At 39.9% G+C, this 27976-nt stretch overlaps 1 protein-coding gene across 1 annotated transcript; it reads left to right on the forward strand.

Annotated features, from left to right (window-relative positions):
* Positions 1–238: 238 nt before the first annotated feature.
* Positions 239–27878, forward strand: SPRY3 (sprouty RTK signaling antagonist 3). The gene is made up of 2 exons (XM_063937573.1): positions 239–931; positions 16986–27878. Exon 2 carries the CDS (start codon positions 17083–17085, stop codon positions 17953–17955), a length of 873 nt encoding a protein of 290 aa, XP_063793643.1. The 5' UTR covers positions 239–931; positions 16986–17082; the 3' UTR covers positions 17956–27878.
* The last annotated feature ends 98 nt before the right edge of the window (positions 27879–27976 follow it).

A 27976-nucleotide genomic window follows, 5' to 3' on the forward strand; every position in this document is an offset into this window, starting at 1 on the left:
TAAGCATTAGGAGTACAGCAAAGGGAAAGAGAGAGCAATGGAGAAAGTGAGAGAGAGAGAGAGAGAGAGAGAGAGAGAGACTGAAAGGCTGAGAAAAAAATGAAAGAAATGTGCATGCACAATCACGCCGCTGTCAATTCCATTGAACTCAGTAATGTCATTTTACTCTGAGCCTTTAACAGCCGTCACTGTCCCTTTTCCCTTGGAAAAAAAAATCAGATAAGACTGTCATATGGGTAGAAGGCCTCGTCATTCTATGTGATTCAAGCAGGATACAGAGAAAAGGACATTTCAAATAGAAGATTTATCAGAAAACGATTATACAACAAGAGGGAGAACTGAGACACACACATCCAGTGAGCAGACTGACAAAACCCTCTGGGCTCCACCTCCTTCCACCCCCTTAACTCATTCACAAGATAACTGAGAATACCCGCATTCACAAAACACAGTGTCAGGGATCAGCACCACCTCTCAGCATTCAGGAAAGATCAGGCTGTGCTGATCAGGGATGTACACACAGGCAGCTAAGACAACATCCCTCTAGCTCAATCTTGCTGCACACAACCCTGTATATAATTATAGATTCATAGATGTTTATGGAAGATATACATTGAACTGCGGATTTAACGGAAAGACTGTTGGTGATGCGGCTTCAGCCTTGGGAGTGTGCAGTGCTCTTGTGTGATTACATCTGTCTGTAGCATCTATGGATCTCTGATGCTTAGCCGCATACCTTGTGTGTGATTGCTGTCTGCTGCTGGGGTGCTTAGGGGGGGGGGGGAACACCGTCCCTTCTGGAGGAGTATTGATTCAGACTTTTCCTAGAGCTGGGATGCATACAAAGAGCAAGATAGAGAATCAGTAACTACCTGGATCAGGGTGGGGACTGTATACAGTCAATGCAACATGGATCTAAAGTATCACATAGGTAAGTTGACTCCAGTATAAATATGATGATGGTGACTACATTTCATTGCATGCAAAAAATTTGACAATGACCAGATGTTAATAAAAATAATGCAAATACTGCAAAACTGCTGTAATAATAACAATACAAATTCACATAAAGCATGAACATAAGAAATTGCATGCAGCCTTTACATCAGAGAAGAGCAATTCACAGAGGTAGAACATTTGTATGAAGAAATGCAGTGGACATTAATCCTTCCAGTGCAGATACAAGGTGGTCTATAAGTTATAGTAAGATGCCATACTGCCCTAGGTTCAATATAGGACAGAAACAGAACAGAAATCTAATATATGTTTCTGTATAAATTGTGGTATACTGTGTATTTGTTATTGATAAGTTAAAAGAACGAATGCAACCAAAATTAAAATGTAAAACAAAAGCTATAACGTATTCTATCATTGTGATTTTTTTAATTTTTTTTTTTTTAAGTAGGGAAAAACATATTTGTATACACGGACCAGTAACAATATAGTGTAACTTTCTAGCCCTGCATTGCGTGATATTATCATGTAAATATTTATACAGTACATGACTGATTTCTAAAACAAAATGTCTGATATCTTCATTTTCATATGGAAAAAATAGAATTTGCTCCAAAATTATCACAACGTGCAAGAAAATTGGGCCGATAAAAGTTCAGAAGAAATTCTAAAAGTCAACTGTAATAAGTAGACAAATTGTAGCGTGATTATTATTTTGTGTCTCTTTAGGCAATGCAGTATTGTTTCAGCTTTAAACCGCATTTATAATGCAACATACATAACCACTCCTTAATCGCTGCCATGCAGCTTTGAAGAGGAGCAGATATAATGGTGCTATAGTGAGAAACAGGTAATATATAATATCTAAAAAGGTATGCTTTGCTTAAAGATAATTGTTCTGTTTAGAAGATCTTGCAGTATATGTGTTATGTAGATAACTTGCTATCAGTGCAGATGAGAAAAGGTGTGGGTATTTTACAATGTTAATGATGATCCGAAGAAATAGTAAGTAAAAGAAACATAATAATAAACAATCCCAGTGTTATAAACAACGGTAAAGGTTAATTAAGGTATATAAATTATTAGTGAGACATTTTACATATGTAAATGAAAGGCAAGTATGCAATATGATTACATTCAATATTATGACAAATATATCATTAAATCTTTAAAGTTGCAGATTTAGAGATTCTCATTATTCTGCTCCCAGTACTAAACATTATATGAATGAAAAGGGAGTTGACAAGTGAAAACAGCAGAGCAGGAGGTTGTGCTTCATTATTCACTGGTCCTTGTAACACTGGTGGATCGCTTTGCTTTATGTATCAATATGGAACAGCAAGTTCTTAAGACTTCTTAAGGTTCTATAGTGACTTTTTGGATAAGGGTGGACACGGTGTTCCCATCAGCTGTTTAAGGATTGTATAATTGTCACAAACCAACCAGATGGCTGGCAGGGGATGATGGGATATTTGTCCACCAACACTCATGCCTTTCATATAAGCCAAATAACGATCTTCCCATTCTCGTACAATTAAGAGACGTTTATAGTATTGACCAGGATATTATTTTAGATGAAATGAGGGTATTTGGGCAAAACAAAGACTTCTCACATGCTTTATTTAGAAAGGATCATATTTGTTAATAATATCCTATTGCAGATACAATGTAATCCCATAAGACGAGATAAAACAACACATTAGTATCAAATAAAATTATGCTGCACAAAATACATAAAAGGTACAGTAGTAGGCCATTTTGAATTATACCCATTAATGTACAGTATAATTTTTTCTGTGGTTTTAGGAATCATAGTAGTATAGTAAGGCCTTATTAATTTAGTCCATCTTCTCAATAACATCCCTGATTTGTCCAAAATAAATCTCAATGCCATGGGGCCAAGTCTGAGACTGGAGGTAACTTTGCCAGGTTGAGTTAGTTGACAGCATTTAAAGGTCTGTATTTTTCATGTCATTAGCCCCCTTTTGTTTCAGGATTTATTGAGAAGCACAAAATGCTACCTAATAAACAATATGTTAGAATTTTCGGGACACTTTGCCCTCAACTTCAAAGTGCAGATCCTTTGGGATGCAATTAATCTTTAAATGCCTTCAGAATCTTTTCTACTTAACTTTACCCAAATATGGTTGGTATATTGTCCAAAATAGAGAACACATAGTCTATAAAACACAAAATCTAGAACACATATAGAACAAAGGGCCTAACCATTACCTCTTATTAAACGTTCCAAGTAACTAATGTTTAGGGGATAATCCTATTTCTGACACCTATTGGTGGATGACACCTTCCTATCAGTCTGTGACCAGATTTCCTGCTGGACAATTGTCAGAGAGTAATGGAACATACTGTTCTTCATTGATGAGAATATGTTACACATCCTGCTGACAATACCAGTATCTATTGAAGATTTTAGGAGATTTTTTTTATGTTAAAGTCCCAGATTTTTCTCCAAAGTACAGCTATTCTAAAATCACTGACAAACAATAATATAAAAATATGTATAAATATGTTGCTGTGAAATAGAGAAGTTCCACAACGCTCTTGTAAAACTACAAAGTAATATGTAGGCCTGAAGCCATGACATTGCATTAATAATAAGCATATTAAAATATAAAATGAACAAACATAAAATAAAACGTATATGTACATCTGCTGAGCAAGCAATTCTATTATCTTTCCCCAAAAAAATAAGTAAAAATAAACCCATTAGTATAGTACACAGCAGGGGTAATTTCAGAGTCCTGATTATTTTGAAAAGATAAATAAAAACAGACAATGAAATGGTTTTATTTTAAATTATATTATGTTATGGGTTGGTATCTAATTGTCGATCTTGGGCTACCTGACTTTAATCCCAGGTTCTGAATTCCAACATTGAAATCATATAAATAACATCATTTTGTTTCATTATACCATAATATACAAAAATAATATAAAATAGTATACAAAATACAATATGTAAAGCAGCCTAGTACTTGGTGATACTAGGTAACTCTAATAATGTTTTTGATTTTTGTTGTTCTTCAATCAGCTCCAAAGGTGTATTCGACCTAAATGTGTCTCATTTCAGACTCTGTCATCAGTGGGTGCACTTTTCTTCCGCTCAGAACATATCTGTTGGCCAAACTTATAGGCTGTAGTGACAGAAAAGAGATTAGAATCAGTGACCCTTCTGACATTGGAATCATGCTAGTAGGCAAATCTTGAGACTGGCTGACGGGAAATCCTAGAGTCAGTGAGACACTGTGCCGTTTAGAAGCAAGCCCAGGAGATGCTGTGGGGGCTTCTGCACCCCCCCCCCCCAATATTTGTACACTAACCATGTATGTTAAAGTTACTTGGTGGTGGGGTCATGTAGACACCCAATACTTGGGCACTAGCCGTGTACTGGTACAAGTTTGCACCTACTATATGCTGTAGAGTAAAACAAGTTGCTTGCATGGGGGTAAATTTACTAAGATGGGAGTTCTATTTCAGATGGGATGTTGCCCATAGCAACCAATCAGATACCAGGTATTATCTTCTAGAAGGTGCTAGATAAATGAGAAGTAGGATCTGATTGGTTGCTATGGGCAACATCCCATCTGAAATAGAACTCCCATCTTAGTAAATTTACCCCATGGTGTGTTCTTCATATATACTGTGTGTTCTACCTCCAATGTCATTTATTCCATCACATAACGCAAGAGTGATAGACACTTACAGTATATATACCAATAGCTGGAGCCTGTTTGTAGAGCACATTTGTCTAAATCATTCCTAAATATCTTGTGGCACTCACTTACACACTCTCTGTCAACTTGAATCATTACACTTAATAGCCCATAGACTGATGTGTAAGGCTGGTCATAGGCTGCAGCTGACCAGCTGACATGGAGGAGTGACGGAACGATTACACAATGCTGGAGGTTATCTCTGTTCATAGCCTGAAGTTGGCTGAATGACGGTTGGATATACTAGGCAGGTTTGATAACCAAACCATATGATGTAGACTGGTCTTCTACTGTTTTCACTCTGTGAACAATTATTATTCAGGTCCGTCCATATACTGAATGATAACCGCTCAAACCGCTTGGTCACTTTTTTGCACAATTATAGTGCAGTGTACCATATGACCAGCTTATGTTTTTGGCTGGTTTATGCACAATTTTAAATGCATACAGAAAGTTCATAGTCTGGAGCATTTCAATTTAGAGAATGCAAGAACTCTATCAACATGTCATCCACCTCCAAGGTTATCAAATAACCAAAAATGGACAATTCATACTATATATAAAATACACATTTTACATATACTGTATACACATTGACAGCCTTATGTATACGAAGTGTCATGAAATATAGCTTGCTATACATAACTACAATATAATAAACCAAAGCATTAAATCATCTACAGTATATACAGAGAATGGATGCTGTTTGAAATGCAGACGCCAAAAAAAAACCACTTTGGGAGCCAGTGAAGAAAATGTATGCATCCAGACTTATGATGAAAGTGAGCTTGTGGTCAGGCCAGGGTCAGGTATCAGTTATCTTAGTGTTCCTGCTAGGCTGTTTTAGCAGGGCTCCATGCCTGATTGTAACCCAAGCCACAAGGTGTGTGGCTTAGCCAGGAAGGCAGTAAGATCTTGAAGCCCTCAGCACCAATTATCCTCTGAAGTCTCGCCTTAAACCACTATTTTCAGCACCATGGGAGTGCACTCAGAGACGTTCCGTACAGATCTTGTCTGGGATCCCACTGAGTTGCAGGCAGCAGTGGGTGAGAGCTGAAGCATCTAGCTCTGACTGAACCCCATGCCCCTCCATAGCCCACTATCATCATAACTACACCCACATCAAGTTGCCCTAGGTGCCTTCTCTGCTGATCTGCACTATGCTGTCCAGTGTTATACTACCCTCCAGCATGTGGAAGATCTGTGGAAACACCCACACACTGCCTCTCTGTAACTGGCTGCAGGCTGCTTCTCTCTCTGGTGGCCAGCATTTTTTCCTACTGCTCTGTTGCCCCCCCTCCTTTATAAGCTACCCTCCAACCAGATTTGCAGTATTTTTTCATGAACAGTGCATGTTACCTGTTCCAGCCTGGATGTATTAGAGGGCCATGTGGGGTTTTCTGTTTGACAATAATGCAGCATGTGGATCAGGCTAATGATGTTCTGGGTGGTCTACAGACACATGGTGCAATTAAGGGAAACGTGGGGTGGTCTAATGGGCATTGAAGTGGCTTGTGGGGTGGTCTGAGGAGCATTGAGGATGTATGTGAGATGGTCTGATGGGCATTGAAGGAGCATGTAGGCTGGTGGGGGCATTGAAGTGGCATGTGGGTGATATGATGGCATGCATGGTGGTCTGATGATATGTGGGTAGGTCTCAGGGGCACTGATGGTCTGATGTCATGTGGAGAGGTCTCAGGGTCAATTAAAGAGCATGCAGGGTAAGCTGATAAGGTGTGTGTGTGTTATGGTCGTATACTGTAGCAGGTGGGGAGGTCTGGGCTGCATTGAATATGGAATGTTGCGTCATTGAATGGTTTGAAGAGTTTAAATATTATACATAATACAATGCAGCACCATAGTGCCACCAGTGTGCATATGCACACAAACAGACATAAGTAGATTGGAACACTTTTTCCGTGCAGATGCGAGGTACTGTTTCATCTCGTAAGAGTGTCATGGGAGTATCATGAGCATGTAAGTCAGCTTCAGTAGCATGTGAATGGGGATGACTGTTTTCAGATGGATCTTTTTCACCCAGCAGTCTGACCGTTCTGCATGCAGATGCGTATTTGTTTGCCCTACATTAGTGGATTTTCCCATTAGAAAAAGTGTCTACAGCAGGCTTTTTCAACCAGTGTGCCGTGGCACACTAGTGTGCCACGACCAGTTGCAAGGTGTGCCGCGGAGCCAGAGCAGCTTCCTGTACAGTGAACTGTTGGCCCGGGCTATTCTTAGAGGAACAGTCATGCTCCGGCTGTGACCTATGCCTTGATGACGCGGCGGTGTGATATCATAGGTTACGGCCGCCGCGTCTCACCACTCAGCCAGCCCACCCGCCTGCATACACATCTTCCAGTTCTTGTCCGCATCCACAGCTTTCCTTGCCCACCCACATCCACACCTGCCTGACCGCCCGCTGCTCAGTATTCGCAGCACTCCACTATGAACAACCCCCGCCACTGAGGGACAGGGAGAAGGACAGCTAACCGGTGGGGGCTAATATTTGTTGTGTTATTTCTCCTGTGGGGAGCAATAGGATTTATGGGGGGAACAATGTGAATAATTCATGTGGGGAGCAATAGGATTTATGTGGGAAGAAATGTGATTGTTTTTTCTGTGTAGGCCAATATATGTGTGGATTTTTTTCTACTGTAAGGGCCAATGTATGTTTTTTTATTATTTTTCTGTGGGGAACTGATAGTGTGCCTTGGCAATTTAAAAATATTGTTCGGTGTGCCGCGAGTAAAAAAAGGTTGAAAATCACTGGTCTACAGGTTGACAAAATCAGCCCTATGAATACACAGACAATACACTTGTCCTACCTGTCTCTGATATATGAGGGTCTATCTGAGGTTTAGCTCTAAGTGATCCAAGACCTTATAGATTTAAATTTTTATTACAGGAAACTACAGAAAGCAAGATCTCCACTAAACTTGATCTTGTATCTTGATTGTTGACTAATGCAATCTCAACTGAACTAAACTCAACTCAACAATACAGTAGTTATCCAGCCAGTCCTTATTCTTGGCATACATGCCACAATTAACTGGCCGATCCAACCAACATCAGCGGATCGGCCAGATAATTGCAGCATCTATGTGGCTGACCCACCTGAAAATTGGACATGCCGCATCGTCCAGCATGCCCCTCCGATTTTATATTTTCAAAGTGTCCGGTCTGCAGCTTGGGGCATTTTCTTGTTCCTTCACATGGGAAGTTATGGTAAAATGGCGGAGCACCGATATCAGGTGACATGCATTGTGAGAGATCTCACAGTGTATGTCCCGGATATCGACAGGGTCAGATAAAATGCCTGTCAGTCTGTCAGGCATTTTATCTGACAATATATGCCCAGCATTAAGTAACTACTGACGGAGCCACTCTCATTGAGCGTGGCTACATCGCAGACGGACACGCCGTCGAGCGTACAGAGACGCTCCCATTCACTTTGAATGGGCACGTGCGCGTCTACGATGCATGCACATCCCATTTGTGCATGGGAGTCCGCCTCGCCGGGCGCATTTAGCGGCAGATGGAGCCACGATTAGCGTGGCTCCAGCTGTACAAAATATTTACTGTAATATGGGGTTTTTTGTCATGTTTTTTGTGTCATTCTCCCTGAGAGCAGTTTTGGAATTTACTATATTATAATGTACTTTTTCCTTGTAGTGAGTATTAATTTAGTACAACGGTCATATTTTTCATCTTATTTAAGACTTCTTTAATGAAAGTACTACATGATATATATTTGATTAGAAGAAAGTGGGGGTGATTCAGATCTGATCGTAGATGTGCTAAATTTAGCACATCTACGATCAGTTTCTGTGACATGCGGAGGGACGCCCAGCACAGGGCTAGTCCACCCCGCATGTCGGGCCTTGCCCCCCGAGTGTGAAAGCATTGCACGCCAGCGATGCTTTTGCAGCCACTGAGTAGCTCCCTGCCTTCACAGGCTAGCTGCGCTGGCAAACGGCAAACCGCCGCATCCCAGGTCTGACGCGCCTGTGTTGTCCGGACCGCGCCCCACCAACGGTGTTCTAATGCCGTTGGCACGCCTTCTCCTGCCTCGTGACCGCCTCTGCCTGATTGAAAGCAGCCCTGAGATGTGGGGCTTCAAACTGCGATTGCTGCCGCTGCAGCGATCCAGTCTGGATTAGGCCCTGTGTTAGAAATGTGTGTTTGTACAGGGCTTTGAATTAAAAATAATATTAATTAAAAAAAGCTTGAAATACAACGCAACATATTTACTGTAGTAAAATACAATATAGTCATATGAGTGTAGATATCCCCCCTTTACTGTACAGTAGCCAGATTACTGTTGATTTTTAGTCCGGAAAGATGTGACTTCCCCTTACAGATACTAAAATAACATGTTATCTTAGATGTAAAAGCAACATTTACTTTAAAACTTTTCTACTTATCTATATTTTACAGTACTAGAGGAAGAAGCAGTAATGGTCCAATAGACTCTGACGCCTTCACCAATATATGATATAAACCAAATGTGTGATCTGGTGTTCCTTACCAAGGCCACGGTTTACTTACTGTTATCTTGCCAAATGGAGAAGTGGAAGTTGTCTGGTTGGCCAACACAACTTTCTAAAGAATTTTTAAACAATTCTGTTAAATATCAGTTTTTTTAAACTGTTGCCTTTTTATTGTAAATGTCAGGTAATATTGTAAAATCAACGGTCACAGCGATGTGCACTGTGCCCTTTGTTACTGTAGGCAGAGTTCATCTTTTTGTACTGCCAAATTATTTCCGTGTCTTCACAGGAAATTGTGGGATTATTTTTGAAGTGTTTTTTTTTTAACAATTTAAATAAATGAAAAAAATTATTTGTTCATTTTAATAGAAATTGAAATAGAGTACCATCTACATATCAATAATATTTAGGAAAATTGAAATTTAGGAATTACTAGAGACAAGCACAGGTCTGGAGACACAGGGCCTTATTCACAAGAAATCACAAGTGCAATCGCAATTTGCGGTTTTATTAAAATTTGCAACTCTGCAATCAGATTCAGTTGCAATCCCAAGTCTGCAGATGCAACTCCCTCTCCTTGGCTGCAATCACTCCAGCTACTGTATCTGAGTGAGATGAGAGTGGGATGTGACTAGAGAGGCCAATCCCGGGCCTTTTTTCAATCCCGGGTATCGGGATTGAGAAAAGGGCAATCCCAGGATTCCTAGGATACCCAGGATTGGGTTAAAGACCCGCCCACCCCACCGCAGCCTAGCCCAGCCCACACAAATTCTTACCATCGTGGGTGGGAGCCGGGCTCGCGGGGTGCGAGGTGCGGTCCGGACGGCGTGGGCGGCTGGCTTCAGACTGCGTAGCGTGACCTCTGACATCATGTCACACTGCACAGTAGGCACTGCTGGGGGCAGGGGGAGCCGGGCAGCGTCTAAACCTCCTGAGGACGCTCAACACTGGCCGGCATTAAAAAATTAATGGGGCAGTTAAATCCCACAATCACCGGGACTGGAGCATCCAATCCCGGGATTAAATCACAGATGTTTTTTGGTTTAAATCCCAGGATCACACCGATCCTGATCCTGGGATTGGCCTCCCTAGTTGCGACTGGAGGTGTGGCTTTACATTGCGTATAGAAATTGCTTAAAATCGCTGAACACAATGAAAATATATTGAAGTTAATGGCCGGATAGTGCAACTAAAAAGGAACCAAGTGGCTTGGAACATCTGAATTGTTCTGTGAAGCAATTTCACCACTTAAAGCAACAATTTATTTGTAATGACAAATCCAGGTTGGTTCGAAAAATAACCCACTGCTTTGAATCTTGCTGCACAAAGCACCAAAAACAAGCACTTTTACAAACTCGTATCCTATTATATTCCACCCATAGTCTATTAATAGATATGAGGTGTCAATGCCAATTAATTCTGTTGTGTGATATAGCCGCAATAGGACTAGGAATACTTAAAGCCAAACTCCACCAGCAAAACGCGTGCTGTTTCCTGTTTAAATCCAAAATGTATAGTTTGTGGAAGAGTTTTAAATATTTTACTCATCTGTAGGAGGTAATGTAGTCAGAAGGTTGATAATGTCAATGTCTACATTCATGATGTATCCACCACAATGCCAACATTCATCATTTTTACACCACAATGTCGACTATTGTGACGTCAACATTGTTAAAATGTCCACAGAGGAAGGACACGATCAGGCTGTGAGGGGGGGAAGGTTAGGGGTAGGGATTAGCATAAGGGATAGGAAAGAAATAGGAAAGAAATACTTACTGGAACACCGGAGGATTGGAGGTCTGACCTGGAAGTGTTGGTCACATGACCACCAGGAGCGGAATATGCTGCTGGAGCACCAGGTAGCAGGTAAGCGGCCGTTGGGTCACTGGGGAAGATACGTCGTCATTTAAACATGTCATACCCAACCCCTGTAGGAGATATGTCCCTTTCTAATAATGCATGTGTACATGATACATTTTCTTTTGCAATGTGAAAAATATATAATTCAAAATAATATATTCTGAACATTATTTTACAATATTTGACTTATGCGTAACACAGGATGGTGTAAATGGCATACAGTACAACGCTTCACTTACTTTACTAGTGTCTCCTGGAAGCCTCTCCAGGGGATAATGCCTGGAAAAGCAATTAGAGTCACGTTAATAAGAAATAAAGTGGTTTTCTCCTAGCAGTCTGCAGTATAGATAAGGTCATGCATTTCCCTTGTGGTCGGAGTTAAGTTAAAACTTTCACTGAATGATTTTGATACACATTATAATCATTATTTGTATTCAGAAATAATATTGAAATATATCCATTTCTATGGAGGTATTGCAATTATAACCACTCGGTGAAACATTAAATAATACTAATAATAATACACGGTGGAGTCACATTATTATGACCACCTCCTACATTTGACGTCGGCAGCGCATAGCCCATGGAGTACATCATGTGTCATGCGCTGTCTTGGTGGGTATATAAGGTCTGCGATAAGCCGTCTGCACACATATTACTCGTTGCTGTCATAGGTAAAAGGGGCAATTTATCCGAGTTCCAAAAAGGGATTATTATCAGCTTTCGGGCGGTATTTCTGAAACACAGCAGTTTGTGAACTGTTCGCGTGCTGCTGTGGTGAAGGTATCTTGACTGGACAAATGGCACCAAAACCGCCATCACGTGCCATAGATGTGAGAGGTGAGCGTCAGCTACGAAAGTGCGTGAGGGCCGACCGACACGCTACAGCGGAGCAGCTCACCGAAAATGAACCTGTGAATTGACAGTTCAGCCCGTCTAGCTGCTGTCCATGTTGCACACGTCGGTTACTCTGGCTATTAGCTGGTGGTCATAATAATGTGACTCGACCGTGTAATAATAATCATTTGATTGAGTTTCTAAAGTGAATCCATTTTTTAGGTCAAATAAATAATACTGCTTTTTCTCTATCCCACAAACAAGAAACGTCCTCGCATATGGATATAGGGTCGAATGTAGAGATTGTGGTGCCTACTGTATGTAACAATCAATTTCGTCCCACAAACTATGCGGAAACTGAAGTTCTGAATGATTTTCTTGTTTTATTGTATTGTCCCCATGTATGAAACTTATAAAGGAGGAGAAATCACCAAACATCTTCTGCATCACTGAAAGATCAGTAAAACACTGCAGCTCCCACAAATTTGCCAAGTTCCTAAAAGCCTAAAGTGTTGGAAGCTCCTATCTGTCATTTTTCAAACACAGACTGTAACAGGCAGTTAGGAGCTGATTGGCTGGTACTTTACCTCCGTCTAGTTTATCACTCTCCTAGGCTTAGTAAATAGGGGTCTACTGTATATAGAAAATGTATCAAGCCTCCTAAACAGTGGACATGTGAACAAGTGGAGAAGTTGCCTGTATCAGCTTCTAGCTAGTATTTATCAAGTATAGTCTACAAAATGATAGGTAGAAGGAGACTGGTTGTTATTGGCAACTGCTCCACTTATCCGCTCTTTAGAAGGCTTGATACATCTCCCCAAAAATTTAAGAGATATCCAAGTAGTAAACTTACCTGCATGTCTGAGCTAGTAGAACAACCTGTAAGACTCCCTGCTGCTCTACAGTCAATAGGTGCCAATGTGTTAGTAAACTGACATTAACCAGGGGAGTAAAGAGCAGTGTAGTTCATTATGTGAATGATGTCTTGCCTGATTATTCCTTTTGCTAGCCAACACACCTTGTATGGGGAGACAGCTTTTGTCTACACCTGATGGTAGCAGCCTTCCTGGTAGGGGTCTGAGACTCAAGGTCGACACCAAAAAGGTCGGCACATCTTTGGTCGACACCAATTGGTCGACACACCTTAGGTCAACATGGACAAAAGGTCGACATGAACAAGGTCGGCATGGAAAAAGGTTGACATGAGTTTTTTATGGTTTTTTGGTGTCGTTTTCTTCGTAGCGTGACTGGGAACCCCAATTAGTGCACCACGTCCCCTCGTCGCTTCGGGCAAGGTGCCTTGCTCCGCTACTGCTGCGCTCGGCACAGGTTACTGTTCCCAATCATAGTCCACGTGGATCGTAAAGTATGAAAAACTTTAAAAAAAAATGTTTTAAAACAAAACTCATGTCGACCTTCTGCCCACGTTGATGTAAGGCATGTTGTCCAATTGGTGTCGACCTAAGGTGTGTCGACATTTTTGGTGTCGACCAGGAGTCCGTATACCTCCTGGTAGAGGTGCAATAATGCAGAACTGACACTGCAAACCATCTAGCAAAGTTCTAATCTGATAGAAGTTAGAACAGACAGTTACTGGAGTGTTCATATACTATAATACTGCTTTCTGCAGCTGACATTACTACAATAGGTATGGCCAGCCATCATCAGGGATATTATTAGCTGTAAATCATTCATCAGTGAAATACCGTGTGAGCTTTAAAGCCGGTTAGATCTAAAATGATGCTATGAAGGCAATTTCTGTCCTGGTATGACTACAATACACTTCAACATTTCATAAACTTTATATTACTTTATATTATTTATATTACCCTCTAGCTACTCACACCAACTCATACCCCCAGAACCATCCCTTACATTCTCTACATTTGAGGTCCATGCTATATGCCTCTTTCAACCTGTTCATCTTCGAGTAGCTGTCATTTACTGCCCCCCTGGCATGCCCTCCAAATTCCTTGACAACTTTGCCTCCTGGCTTCCTTACTTCCTCTCTTCATGTCATTCCCTCCATTATCCTAGGTGATTTCCACATCCCTATCGATAACCCTGCCTATAAACTCCTTAACCTCACCTCTTCACTTGGTCTCTCCCAGTGGACCTCCTTCCCCTCCCATGTGAATGGGAGCGCACTGGGTCTGGTCTTCACTCACCGCTGTGATCTTTCTGATTTCTCCAACTCCCTGTTCCCCCTCTCTGTCCAACACTTGCTCACTTTTAACCTATTTCTCTCTGCTTCACCATCTCTAACTCCTAAGACTACCACCACTAAGTGTAACATTGAGGCTATTGATACCACTTCCCTATCCTCCCTGTTTGACTCACTCCTCTCTCCTATTCTCTCTCTCACCTGCCCTGAGCAAGCTTCTTCCCTATACAATGCATCCCTTACCTGTGCTCTTGAATATGTCACCCCACCGACCACTATTCACCCTCGCAGATAGACACCTCAACCCTGGCACACCAAATGCACCAGATATCTGCAAAAATGCTCACGTACCGCTGAGCATCAGTGGAGTAAATCACACTCTATGGCCGACTTCCTCCACTACAAATTTATGCTCTCATCCTACTTTGCTGCTCTTTCCCTCTCTAAACAATCATACTTCAAAAACCGCCTCACTGTCTTTCTTTCCTACCACACACTGCTTGACCCCAACCCAAGTTCACAATATGCCACACGGCAATGGGTGACAGGGAGAGGCAGAGGGTGATAGCGGAAGACAGGGGGAGGAAGAGGGTGACAGGGAGAGATGGTGGGTGACAGGGGGAGGCGATAATAAATGGGTGCCCGAAGGAACAATCCAATTGGTTTGGGCACCTATTTGGGCACTGAGGGGTCTATTTACTAAGCCTTGCATGGAGATAAAGTGGACAGAGATAAAGTACCAGCCAATCGGCTCCTAACTGTCATTTTTCAAACACAGCCTGTGACATGGCAGTTAGGAGCCGACTGGCTGTTACTTTATCTCCAGCGACTTTATCTCCATCCAAGGTTTAGTAAGTAGACCCCTCAGGCACAAAAGCAGTGGGCTTAGGAGGTAATTCAGATCTGATCGTAGCAGCAAATTTGTTAGCAGTCGGGCAAAACCATGTGCACTGCAGGGGAGGCAGATATAACATTTGCAGAGAGAGTTAGATTTGGGTGGGTTATTTTGTTTCTGTGCAGGGTAAATACTGGCTGCTTTATTTTTACACTGCAATTTATATTCATATTGAACACGCCCCACCCAAATCTAACTCTCTCTGCACATGTTATATCTGCCCCCCCCCCCATTCCCCTACAGGGCACATGGTTTTTCCCAACTGCTAACAAATGTGCTGCTGCGACCAGATCTGTATTAGGCCCTTAGTTGCGTATTGTGGCTAAACCCGTCTAAAGCCTTTCTTAGAGTTCCCACACCATGGACTTTTTCCACATTTTTGCTCCCCACCTCAGGAAGCTGCGTGCAGAAATGTGAGCACCTACAGACAAACAACAGTTGAATTCCCTCCTTGGTGTCACCACTTGAATCAAGTAGTGAAAATTCATCAGAGTCAGTTAATGTTTGAGGTTCTATAGTTTTACATTTCATTTTTTTTTTAAATATATAAAGTTTATTGAAAGGTCACAATGAAAATACAAAAGAAAAATGTAACATATAAATAGTCATTAAAATATAGATTACAATATAGTGACCAGTTTTATAGCTGGTAGGGAAAATAGAGAAAGAAGGACAGTGTGGCAGACCGTGAGAAGAGAAGGAAGAGGAAAGTCAGACAGAGACATTGATGTAAGAGAAGATAGAAAGAGAGATCCTGATGGATGAATAACAATCTAGAGGAAGAGGAAACTCACCCTAACTGAAATGAAGAGGGATCGTTTTGTGAAGCGAGCCAGGCGCCCCAAGCCTTATCAAAGGATTTGGAGGAATCATTAAGTTTACTCGTCATGTATTCCATATAATGTGTATACTAAATTTGAGAAACAATTGATGTTAATGAAGGAGGAACCAGTTGTTTCCAAACAGTGGCTATCTGACAAGTGGTAGCAGAAACGATGTGACATATTAATTTGTTTTGGTGCTTTGTTGCTAGTTTTATCTTTCTTAAATGTCTGCACTTGGATTTTTGAGCCTGTCTTTGACATACAGTAGATTTGTCTTGTCTTTTTTTTTATTTCCTCTTTCATTTAGCTACCGCAATACATTTCTTCTTTGCTGGTTCTTATTTTTCGTTCTTTGTAGCCTTTTTTTCCCTGTACTTTCAAACAAAATAAGATTTCCATTTTGTCGCTGTAATGGCAAATGGGGAAAATAAATTCTTTCAGATTTGGTTTACATTCGTCAGGCCTAGGCCAATGCAGGTGGTCATTCCATATGTTCTCTGGTGTTTTAATTGATGTGGGCACATCCTTTTCTTGCATTATTTGGAAGATTATGTCAACCTCTGGCATATTGCTTTCTGTATTTAGTAAACCTGCTATGATGTCTTGCCTTGCATTCTCTGTAAGATTGAGGGTGAGGGTGCTATTAGCAGTTGAGGTACATGGTTGAGGTAACTTTTTTTTTCTGGCTGATGTGCGACCTTCTCAGTTTGTTCTTGCTGCTTGCTTTTTAGCCACACATGGTACAAGCCTAGTATATCCGTAATAATAGAACATAGAACAAAAAGTAAAACTGAGGAGCTATACATGAATGCTTACATTAAAAAAAAAATGTGTGAAGGAGCAAGAAATTATATTTGAGGAAGTGTCTGAGTAATTAGCATATTATAGCTTGTTATCATTAAGACTTACTTATAATGCATATGATTGTTTATTTTCTACAATACATTGTCACAGTGAAATGTACTTGGTGTAAACCAGTCCTCATGGACCACCAACAGTTCACGTTTTCCAGGTCTCCTCACAGAATCACAAATTAAATAATTTGCTCTACTTGTGGTCTTTTAAAATGTGTCAGTGAGTAATGAATACACCTGTGCACCTGCTAGGTGACCTGGAAAACAAGAACTGTTGGGGGTCCTTGAGGAATGAGTTTGGGAACCACTGGTGTAAACCAATAACATGTTGTATAGAAAATAAGCTTAAAGTATCTCTTTTTCTATTTTGCAGGATCTTCCGATGTACCATGATGGATAATACCACTTAAAATTGTTACTATCCAAAGATTGACTGTAGTTTCATAAATAAGGGAAGGAGCTGAAAGATCATGGATATTTCTACCGGAGACATCCAACAGGTTCTTTCCATTGACCAAATCCGGTCAATCAGAGCCAACAATGATTATGTGGAGAGACCCAATGTCTCATTCTTGCAAACCTGGTCTAACCCTTCCCTATCCCAACATGCTGCAAAGCAAGAGTGGCCTAATGATCAACTGGTGTCCCACAACCACCAGGATCTTCATCGCAGCCAAAGCCATCAACACCATTCACAACATCTTATGCATGATCTCAGTCATTCCAGTACAATAAGCTCAGTTTCTCAAAGCACCACAGCTTCAGATCAGAGATTGCTAGCGGGAATCACCCCATCTCAATCAGGGCATTCACTTATGAGGACACAGCCCAAGGATGGTGACCTGAAGCAAGATCAATTTATAAAAGGCATAATGGAAAAGTCGGACAGATATGTCGGCCACCTTTTCATCTGTGAGGAGTGTGGGCGTTGCATATGTGATGAGTGTACGCAAGTTCGGAAACTCCCTTCATGTTGGATTTGTGACCAGCGCTGCTTGTGCTCGGCTGAAAACGTCATCGACTATGGAACATGCCTTTGTTGTATCAAGGGCCTCTTCTACCACTGCTCTTCTGATGATGAGGACAATTGTGCTGATAACCCTTGTTCTTGCAGCCAGGGATCCTGCTGTGCTCGTTGGGCAGTCATGAGCTTCCTTTCTTTCTTCATGCCCTGTCTATGCTGCTATCCTCCTATGAAAGGCTGCCTGACCCTCTGCCAGAAGGGCTACGACAAAGTGAAAAGACCAGGCTGTCGTTGTGAAAACCACACCAACACGGTCTGCAGGAAAATTTCCTCATCTAGTGGCACACCATTCCCAAGGCCTTTCGACAAGCCTGTATGACCTAAGATGGCCATGTTGGATATGATCCTGCTTCCTTTTCACCCTCAATACTTCCTGCTCTCCTCTTTTTGGAAACAATTGGTGCCAGAGTCAGCGAAAGCCTTACCAAGACCCCATAAACAATTCAGGAATTTAAGAAAGATTTTAACAGAATATAATTTGGATAAAAGATATAATTAAAGAGAAAATATCAGAAAAAAGTAGATACCTTTAAAACTTCACCACTTTCTGCAGGAATATCAGTTTTGGCTGCATATTGATACTGAGACGTCTACCACAATATCTCCTCTGAGTAGGATTTGGCACTCCAGGATGGAGTTCATGTAAAAAGTGATTGAAGATGAGATCTTCTAATTGGACTTTTTCACAACCTAAATCTTTTAAACAAAAGACAGAACTGTTGTCAGTGTAGTGAACAGATTTGATATATGGTGAAATATCCTCTGACCTTGTCAGCGGGGCTGAATTTAGGAAGGAATCACAATATAGAAATGTAAAACACAAGATCGACTTCAAAAGCCTATGATAAACATGACATTGTGTGCACTTTAATTTAGCAGACATAGCAATTGCATAAGGAACTGTACTTTGTAAAGCAGTATAGACATTAGTGGTAAAATGTAAACACGAATCAAACAGGGAAGAGGGGAGACCATCTTCAGAAGATGATTGGATTGGTTGAAGTAGAGTAACTGCCTGAATAATCCACACCTATAGTACATGATCCAATGGAAAGCTAGGGGGCCAATTTTATTTATTTATTTTTTTCATTTGAATTCAAGAAGGAAGTGTTTAGTAAACTTGTCAATTAGATACAATGCATTTTGTCACATATCATAATATGATGTAAACCAAAGAAGATATATTTTGCATGGATAGGTCATGTTTCACTTCTTTCTTACCTATATTAATATATTTCTCCATTCTGCAGCCATTACTCCTCAGGTGGCATTCAAAACTTTGATTTAAATAATTATTGCATACTGTAGAAACCTTACTGGAAGCATTTGTAGGTCTTCTTTTGTGGTGGATTAATTGCACAATGGTCCTCCTTGGGCAGGAATTCACATTATTTCCCCCATTCATTTGTGCATATTTATTAAATTGTCTAATAATCCCTCCAAAACAGGTACAAATTGCATTGTTTAGGATAAATGACCATGCGGGCTATCTATACATCTAGAACTCAACACTATACCACATTATCTCTTATTGACACTTTGTGCTGAAGCCTCACTATATATTGCACTTAATAATAAGCAGTGAACCTATGAAAAAAATATATCCATACATGTAAAGGTGCTTTTAGCCATATATTGTTCCAGCTAATCTATTGTTCATGATTCATGCTTGAAAGTAGGGTTATTCTGGACATAGCTAAATCCATAATCATCATTTATAAAACGCTCACTGTTGCATCAAAGCGGCTTGGCATTACTGAACTGGTATTCTCAGAGATATTTTTTTGGAGTTCTGGCAAAATACAGCATCTAACTGTTGTTCAACTACATGTCCTATGGTACTTTGTAGTAGCCGCAGTTGGAGAACGAGTTACTCATCCCTATTATTATAACCTGGATTTAATATAGTATTAATATATAAAAATGTGTAGGGTCTAGTCCCCATGGTGCTCATATGCATGTCTCAATGTCTCACACAACAGTCCACAGACACACAGTTGTGAAAGTAATCAGTTCTGTAAACCATAGCAATTGTCAGATGTTAGCTTAATTAGATCTGCTATTCTATACAGCTAAAATCTGATTTTGGCACTAAGTACAGCATTGTACTCTAGCAGGTTATTAAATAAGCTCCATATACTTACTGTTTTTTGGAATTCTGTGGTTTGAATGTGACTGGAAAATGCTACCCTTTGTCTTCAACAGATGTAGACAACTGCAGATAAGCAACAAGTCCCAGTTTACCCCATCCAATAGGAAGTTTTACAGCAGCAAGAGTCACAGGAATCTATGTATTAAACCTTGGAGAGAAGAAAATTGAATGGAGATAAAGTGCCAGCCAATCAGCTCCTAATTGCCATGTTACAGGTTGTTTTTGAAAATTGACAGTTACTGTAGGAGCTGGTTGGTTGATATTTTTTCTCCACTTTATCTCTCTTTAAATCTTAGTACACAGACCCTACAGTCTCATTTTTGTTTTTGTTTAAAACACACAACCCAAGCAACCAAGGAAGGTTGTACTTTAAATCACTATTTAGTAGAGATGAGCGAAATTTCACACAGGTTGAGTTTGACAGCGGAACAGGAAGTATTGCATGGGTGGTAAGATCCAGGGGTATAATCATCATATACTGCCATTCTGCAGAGAACCCTTCCATATGGTATGTTTACGTTAGCATTTTGGGAATTTTATAGTTATGAATTGAGCTGGAGCAACATTAATCAAGTCATTATGATGTGCTGTGTGGTTCAGACAGGCTGGGAGTACGTATAGGCAAATTCCGCCAGCAGAATGTGCAAAATTTCACAGCCACATAGCAGAACGTGACGAAAAGTTAAGGCATCAGTTGTAAAAATTTCACTCAGCTCTACTATTTACAAACCATTCAGACTTTTTTTCTGATTATATTGTATTTTGGAGGTAATTCCAAGTTGATCGCAGCAGGAAATTTTTTAGCAGTTGGGCAAAACCATGTGCACTGCAGGGGGGGGGGCAGATATAATATTTGCAGAGAGAGTTAGATTTGGGTGGGTTATTTTGTTTCTGTGCAGGGTAAATATTGACTGCTTTATTTTTACACTGCAATTTAGATTGCAGATTGAACTCACCACACCCAAATCTGTCTCTCTCTGCACATGTTATATCTGCCTCCCCTGCAGTGCACATGGTTTTGCCCAATTGCTAAAAAAATTCCTGCTGCGATCAACTCAGAATTACCCACTTTGTTCCATATTAAAAAGCCACTAAACAATACAAGTTGCCTTACATGTATGAGCTACTTCTTTCATTCAATAAACATGCAAATCTTTCAAAAACTTATTAGAAGATTTTAGTGTGATCAGGGAGAAACAATGGTTCACTAAGCACTGAAGCTGCAAGTAATCTATTCAAGGTCTGTCTAAATGACTGTTAAAAGAGTATCAGCTGCATAATAAGAACACGATCAGTCAAATATAGTGGGTCCTGTCAGTGATGTATTATACATGTTTCCTGACATCACTTAAAAATAAAAAAAAACTTGCATTATTCCTTTACCTTTTCTGCTTATTGCTCTGTAAATAACAGAAAAATGGTGGCAATTTACAAAATATATTTGTGAATGTTTTCATCATATCTTTATCTCTCCTGTCAGGATATGTAAAGTTTTCTTGTGAATGTTAAAAGAGGTGATTTAATTAAATCATCTTCTATTGTCAGTTTAGTGGCTTCTTAAATGGCAATGGGGGCAGCCATTTTGTGAGATGAGCTAATATTCATTTTTTCATCACATTCATATTTTTTCATCATATCTTTATCTCTCCTGTCAGGATATGTAAAGTTTTCTTGTGTTTGTTAAAAGAAGTAACTTACTTAAATAATCTTCTATTGTCAGTTTAGTGGCTTCTTAAATGGCAATGGAGGCAGCCATTTTGTCAGATGAGCTAATATTCATGTTTCTTGTATATTAACAATGACACTGCTCCCTAGTAATGTGATAAGCTGAGCAAAGTACTTCATGTACAATTTTAGGACTGCCCCTTGGTGAGAGCCCAGAGGACCAAATGGAAATTACAGCATGGAGGGGTTACGATTCGCAGCAAGTTGAATCACCATGTGCTCGTCCACATTACTAGGGAAGAGGACAGGTCAGGGGAGGTTCTTTGCACTCCTGGGAATCAAAAAAAGCTCAGACAAACACTCCCAGAGAACATTATTGTTTGAACAAAGTGATAACTGATGTCACAATTCCTAGTGAATTGATAGGTTGGGGAGTATTTGCTCTGCCCACAAAATGGCTACCACCACTGTATGTAGGCTTTAAGGGAGCTATATTCATAATAATAATACTAATTGTGAAATAACATGTTTTAAAAGTCAGTGCAACAGGTCCCTTACTAGCAAGATACATGAAGGTCACTCAATGATTATAATATAATTGTAGAATCCTTACCAAGAGGAAAACAATGTATGTAAAATGTAAAAGAAAAATATATTTTTGAGCACATTTTTACAAACATGAAATAATAGGATTAAAAAATATTTATGAGAATTAATGTATGCTGTATTTCATAACTGGACCTTGGTAAAATGGTTCTTGGTTCCATGCATGGTGCTGATGTCATAAATTTGTTAAGCATGAAGGAAAATTAATGATACTCTATATACCAAAAGCATTAAGTGGGAAGATGTGTTTATATATATATAAAATCTCTCTTATTGGAAATATGTTTATGAAACGCCTCCAATTAATGTTCCACAATATTTTTGGAGCACTTTACCAGTATTTTAAGTACATTTTTCTCTGTGTCCTCTGCTTGGTGAGATTGTGAAATCTGTGTTATTAATGAATTCCTATGGCGACCACAGTTGCATTGCTCATTTGCACTTAGTGACAAGAGAATACATCACATTATGGCAAATTCTCCCACAGGAAAGTCAAAATGAATATTTCCATGAATCCTGGTGGGGTAATATGAAAATAAAGTTTTTAGATTTTACTTTCCCCTTTTTTTTTCTTAGCTAGTTCTTTATAATTATCTATGGCCATAGGTCTCATTGTTTATGAAACAACTGAACTACATACACTTAAAATAGCAAAAAAAGAGACAAAGTAAACACAGAATAGAGTTGATATTAATAGAAGTACTGATTAGATTCATGATAAGCATCAGCAGTAAATACCAATACCATACCAATAGCATTACTTCAGGTTACTAGATAATTTACAGGCTCAGTGTACTAGATACACAGGGTCGGATTAAGGGCCACATGGGCCTGGAGCTGAAAATGTACAAGGTCCTACTGTGAGGAGGAGGAGCTGTGATCAGTGTGTGTGTGGGTTGGGCGAGAGCAACATGGGTGTGTACACGTCATACACTATCAGCTCCACTGTTTCCCTAAGTACATAAAAATACAGAAATTGCATACATTCCTGAGAAAATGGCTGACTGTGTGGCCAACAGGGAGGCTGGTCATCAACATGCTGCCATTATGATGGGCCTATTTTTATGTGGAGGCCTGGAGCTGGAGCTCCATCCGTCCCATTGTTAATCGGGCCCTGCAGATACAGTATATTTTTTTTATTCTGTGTGAACAAATATTCATGGTAATAGATATGCATTAGATATAATGTCATCTTCCCATGTAATGACAAACTAGTAAAGGGAACCATCATATGCAAGGGCACTCAGTAAAACCCATTCCCTGTACCCAAGTCTGCACCATCTCCACTGCATCCAACCACATGCCCGCTGTAAACCAACAACATACTCAGGGGCGCTTCAAGAGAGGAGGAGGCCCGTGCTCTGCCTCCTCCATTCGGGCCCCTTCTTCTCTGCCGCCAAGCTGGAGAATTTGAGCACTAGAGGGCTCAGAATCTACTGCGCATGCGCAGATCACTGGGGAAATGGCTGCTGCGCCATTTTCATGGTGATTCCACAGCATTGCTGACATCATCGTGGGAATCAAAAAAATGGGTGCAGCGTGTATGGTGGGGGCCCCCTCTGGACCCAGGGGTCTGTGTGCACCGCACACACTGCACCCATTATAGGTACGCCAGTGCACGTACTGTCCTCTTTGGCTGGTCTGTCCCATCACTGAAGTGGGAGCCATTGGAGGGGAGGGTGTGTGCTGCTGGCATACACACTGACACTTACTGCACATGTCAGAGATGGGACAGACCTTAGCTCATGATTATATAGACCTTACTGTAGCTGATTATTATATACAGTCGATGCAGAACTGAGAATACAATACAATCAAAGATGAGGATTCTTCAACCTGTGCCCTTGTAAAATTAACATTTTGGCAATCCAGAATATAATATATGCGCATTTTGCTTTAAATGTGCACCTTGTGTCACTCACCCGTACTACATGAGTATAGACACATTCAGAAATCTACTGTAACTAAATTTCTTTATTGCAATAGTGAAAGTGCTCTCAGACATAAATGGCATTTGGAGTATTTTTATAAATTAGACAAAAGACTAAAACAGAAATGTAACAACAACACAAAATGAGAACATCTCATAAAAAGTTACCTGGAAAACCTCATAAAGAAATCTTTCAATTGTTTTCAAGATACAGAAATAGAATGATTCCAATATCTACTTATACAGTAATACATGTTGTATATGTATATGCTCAATTGCAATTTCCATCACATCCTACTTAATTGTCAAACTTGCCTTTGAAATATGATATAACCTACTTATTTTCTTACCAATGCTTAAAGGAAGTGTTCCTAGGATACAGAAGGTGTTAAATGTCCTGTGTGCCTTTATCAATCTATACAGGAAGTGTACTTACCCACCTAACAAGCACATCCTATCACACTAAAATCATTTAACTCACCCCGCTTGTGTACAATTTTGTGTAATGAATTCATAAAACAAATAATTTCTAAGAAAAACATTTTTTTTTGCATTTTTGTGTAATATAGTGATGTCATGTAAACCTTTATCTTAAATATTCCACAGATATGTCCTCTTTCCTTATATGCTGTGTATTACCCTAGGGATGGCCATTGACCATTGTTAGTTACAAGCCATCAATGGTTTTCTACCAATGGTTGATGGTTTTTCCATAAATGGGCAAGAACCAATGGTTCTCCACCATCAGTGGCAGAGGTTCAGCATTAGTGTTCTGCTTTTAGCCTGCACAGGGGGTATAGAGCTTAGCCCCATGCCTGATGTGTGGATAAGTCCTGCATATTTCCCTAATTGGCCCACTGCCCATGTGCAGCACAAGCAGAAATAGCCTTCTATTGTTTTATGTTATCTATGCTAAGCACCAATGGCACAATTGATGGAGACAACCGGTGGATAGACCTCTGATGACCATCCCTGTGTTTCACTTAAAACAATCTATGACAGGGATGCAGTTAAAATCCCAGTGATTGTGATCCTGGCGGGCAAAATACCAATGCTGGGAACCTGACCTCCGAGAATGCAGACAGCTGTGCCAGGGCTATTCCCACTCGTGGGTGTCCACGACACCCATAGAGTGAGAATAGAACCTGTGGCGAGCGTAGTGAACCACCGAGCCCGCAAGGGGCTTTCTAGAGCTCGCCCCGCTGCCAGCATTATGGTGGCCAGGATCCCGGCATTGGTATTCTGGCCGCCGGGATCCCAGTCGCCGGGATTCCATACCCAACCCCTATGACATGCTCTAAAGTGACTTTATGGTCTACTCTAGTAATATATTTAGATCTCAGGTTACTACATTTGTATTGATCAAGTTACAATTTACTTTCAATTATAAATATACAAGATTTAACACATGGGGCAAGATGCAATGACACCCAAGTTCGGTGGCCGTGCGGACATTTTTTTTTAAACGGACAATCACTTACAAGGCATGGTTTTGCCTTGTAAGGGATTTCCCCTTTTTAAAAAATATTTGAGTACAGTCGGCATCCTGCACAGCCACCGAAATCAAGTGTCATTACATCTGGATCAGTATACCAACAATACTATGCTGTCAATGCTCTTAGTCATACCTATTTAATGACCTTATTTATGAAGCTTTTCAACCTTCAGCTACGGTCAGAAAAGAAGAATTATCACACTTTATGTAATTTATTGTAGTTCTCTTTTGTCGATAATTTCTTCCATTGCCCTGACTAGCAAACCAGACTCCAAAACAAACAACCCCAACAATCCAGCATACTCACCCCTATTATACTGCCTAAACTCTAGAACAGGCAATACAAACAATCTAGCTTAATGGCTTCAACATGCAGTATGGATTATATCATCCATAGCTACTATAGGCCCTCCTCTTTGTGAAGACATGATTTCTTTAGGCACTTTAATAAACTTATAACAGTATTATTTTGTTACTTGTGATAAAACAACTTGATTAATCTGGGCCTCCATTTTGTATAATCACCTAACACTGTGAGAAATCTGTTAAAACAAAATATCTGTTCTTATGAAAATGTTCATTTAAAAAATGTATGCGTGATATGTGGTTATTTAGAAAGTACGAGTATATTACCAACAAAATTCACCACAAACTTGCTTGCTAGTTTGGAAATAGTGAGGTCTGATGAATATGTATAGATGCTACCTAGCATAGCTTTGCTTTCAATGTAAAATGTACTTTTATATTTCAATATATTTTAATTAGTTAACCTCAGGTAGACAGAGCCAGATCTAACAGATGGATTTATTGTGAAACTGTTTGTGTATAAGAATAAGAGACCCTTTGAAATTATTCTTTTGCTGACACAAGGATGCATTGTCATCTAGCCATAACAAGACAGTTTCTATGCGACTGTCTATAATAGATCCCAAATTTAAATTTGGGAATAAAATGTACAATGCAAAACATTACGACATGTAACCTGTGTGCTTCTATAAATAATGTACAAAAATGTTGGGGTCTATATATTAAGGTATTTTTGGAGCAGAAAATGTTGGTGCCATTATGATGGCTGCCATCTTGAATCTCATTTACCATGTCTAAATGAGAATCATTTTTGTATTCACATTTGAGGAAGAACTACATTGGTGCTACTGTATAAGAAAAAATGTTCAGTAAAGCCAACTTTAGGTGCACAATTTGCAATGAAAAAAAAGCAACCAATCAACATGTAGCTAGTGTAAGTTGCACAATCACAGCAATCATCTGATTGGTTTGTCTAAATGCAATTTAAATAATTGAATCCTATTGAATAATCTGCACAATGTGAAACCATTTAAAGGAAACAAATAGAGTATTTATTAAGAAACCAACCAATTTTATTCCTGTAAATATTTTTTTAAAATTGGAAAACTGTAGTGAACAATGGCCCTCATTCCGAGTTGTTCGCTCATTATTTTTCTTCGCATCGGTGCGATTTTCCGCTAACTGCGCATGCGCAATGTTCGCACTGCGGCTGCGTCAAGTAAATTTGCTAAGAAGTTTGGTATTTTACTCACGGCATTACGAGGTTTTTTCTTCGTTCTGGTGATCGGAGTGTGATTGACAGGAAGTGGGTGTTTCTGGGCCGAAACTGACCGTTTTATGGGTGTGTGTGAAAAAACGCTGCAGTTTCTAGGAAAAACACGGGAGTGGCTGGAGAAACGGGGGAGTGTCTGGGCGAACGCTGGGTGTGTTTGTGACGTCAAACCAGGAACGAAACTGACTGAACTGATCGCAGTGGCAGAGTAAGTGTCGAGCTACTCAGAAACTGCTAAGAAATTTCTATTCGCAATTTTGAGAATCTTATGTTCGCAATTCTGCTAAGCTAAGATTCACTCCCAGTAGGCGGCGGCTTAGCGTGTGCAATGCTGCTAAAAGCAGCTTGCGAGCGAGCAACTCGGAATGAGGGCCAATATTAGCAGTAAACCATATATTACGGAATGGAATATGTTATGATGGGACTGAAGACACTGATACATTTTTGGCCAGTAAATATATAAGTATTGTTTACATTTTTATGTGTTTAGTATTTATTTTTTTCTTTACTACAGAGCTTTTGCTCAAATAATTTATTCTGAAACCTTTTTAAAAAAAAAAAAAAATGGACCCAACTTTGCTTCAAAATTACCATAAAGCATGGACCACCAATATTATTTAACCTTTATTAAGCTAATCACTTAAAGCAGCATTTTCTTCACTCTCAGTACCAAGAAATGTTATTATTTACTGAACGCTGCACCGTCCGTTATGTGTATGAGTGCAAAAGATTATAATATATGGCAATTGTAACCCTGGATATTATATCAACAACAAAAAGATAAATCAAAATAATTATATGCTAATGAAACCCAACTTTAGACTCTTGCTCTTTGTATGTGCGTTCAACCACCCAAGACGTGTGTATATCAGAGAAACACAGCACACCCAAGAGTGGTATGCCTAACTTAAAA

Source organism: Pseudophryne corroboree, chromosome 8, assembly GCF_028390025.1.
Source record: "Pseudophryne corroboree isolate aPseCor3 chromosome 8, aPseCor3.hap2, whole genome shotgun sequence".
In the NCBI taxonomy this organism is placed as follows: Eukaryota; Metazoa; Chordata; class Amphibia; order Anura; family Myobatrachidae; genus Pseudophryne; species Pseudophryne corroboree.

Coding starts and splice junctions, on each gene's coding strand:
- SPRY3 (XM_063937573.1), top strand. CDS start 17,083: ATGGATATTTCTACCGGAGACATCCAACAGGTTCTTTCCATTGACCAA.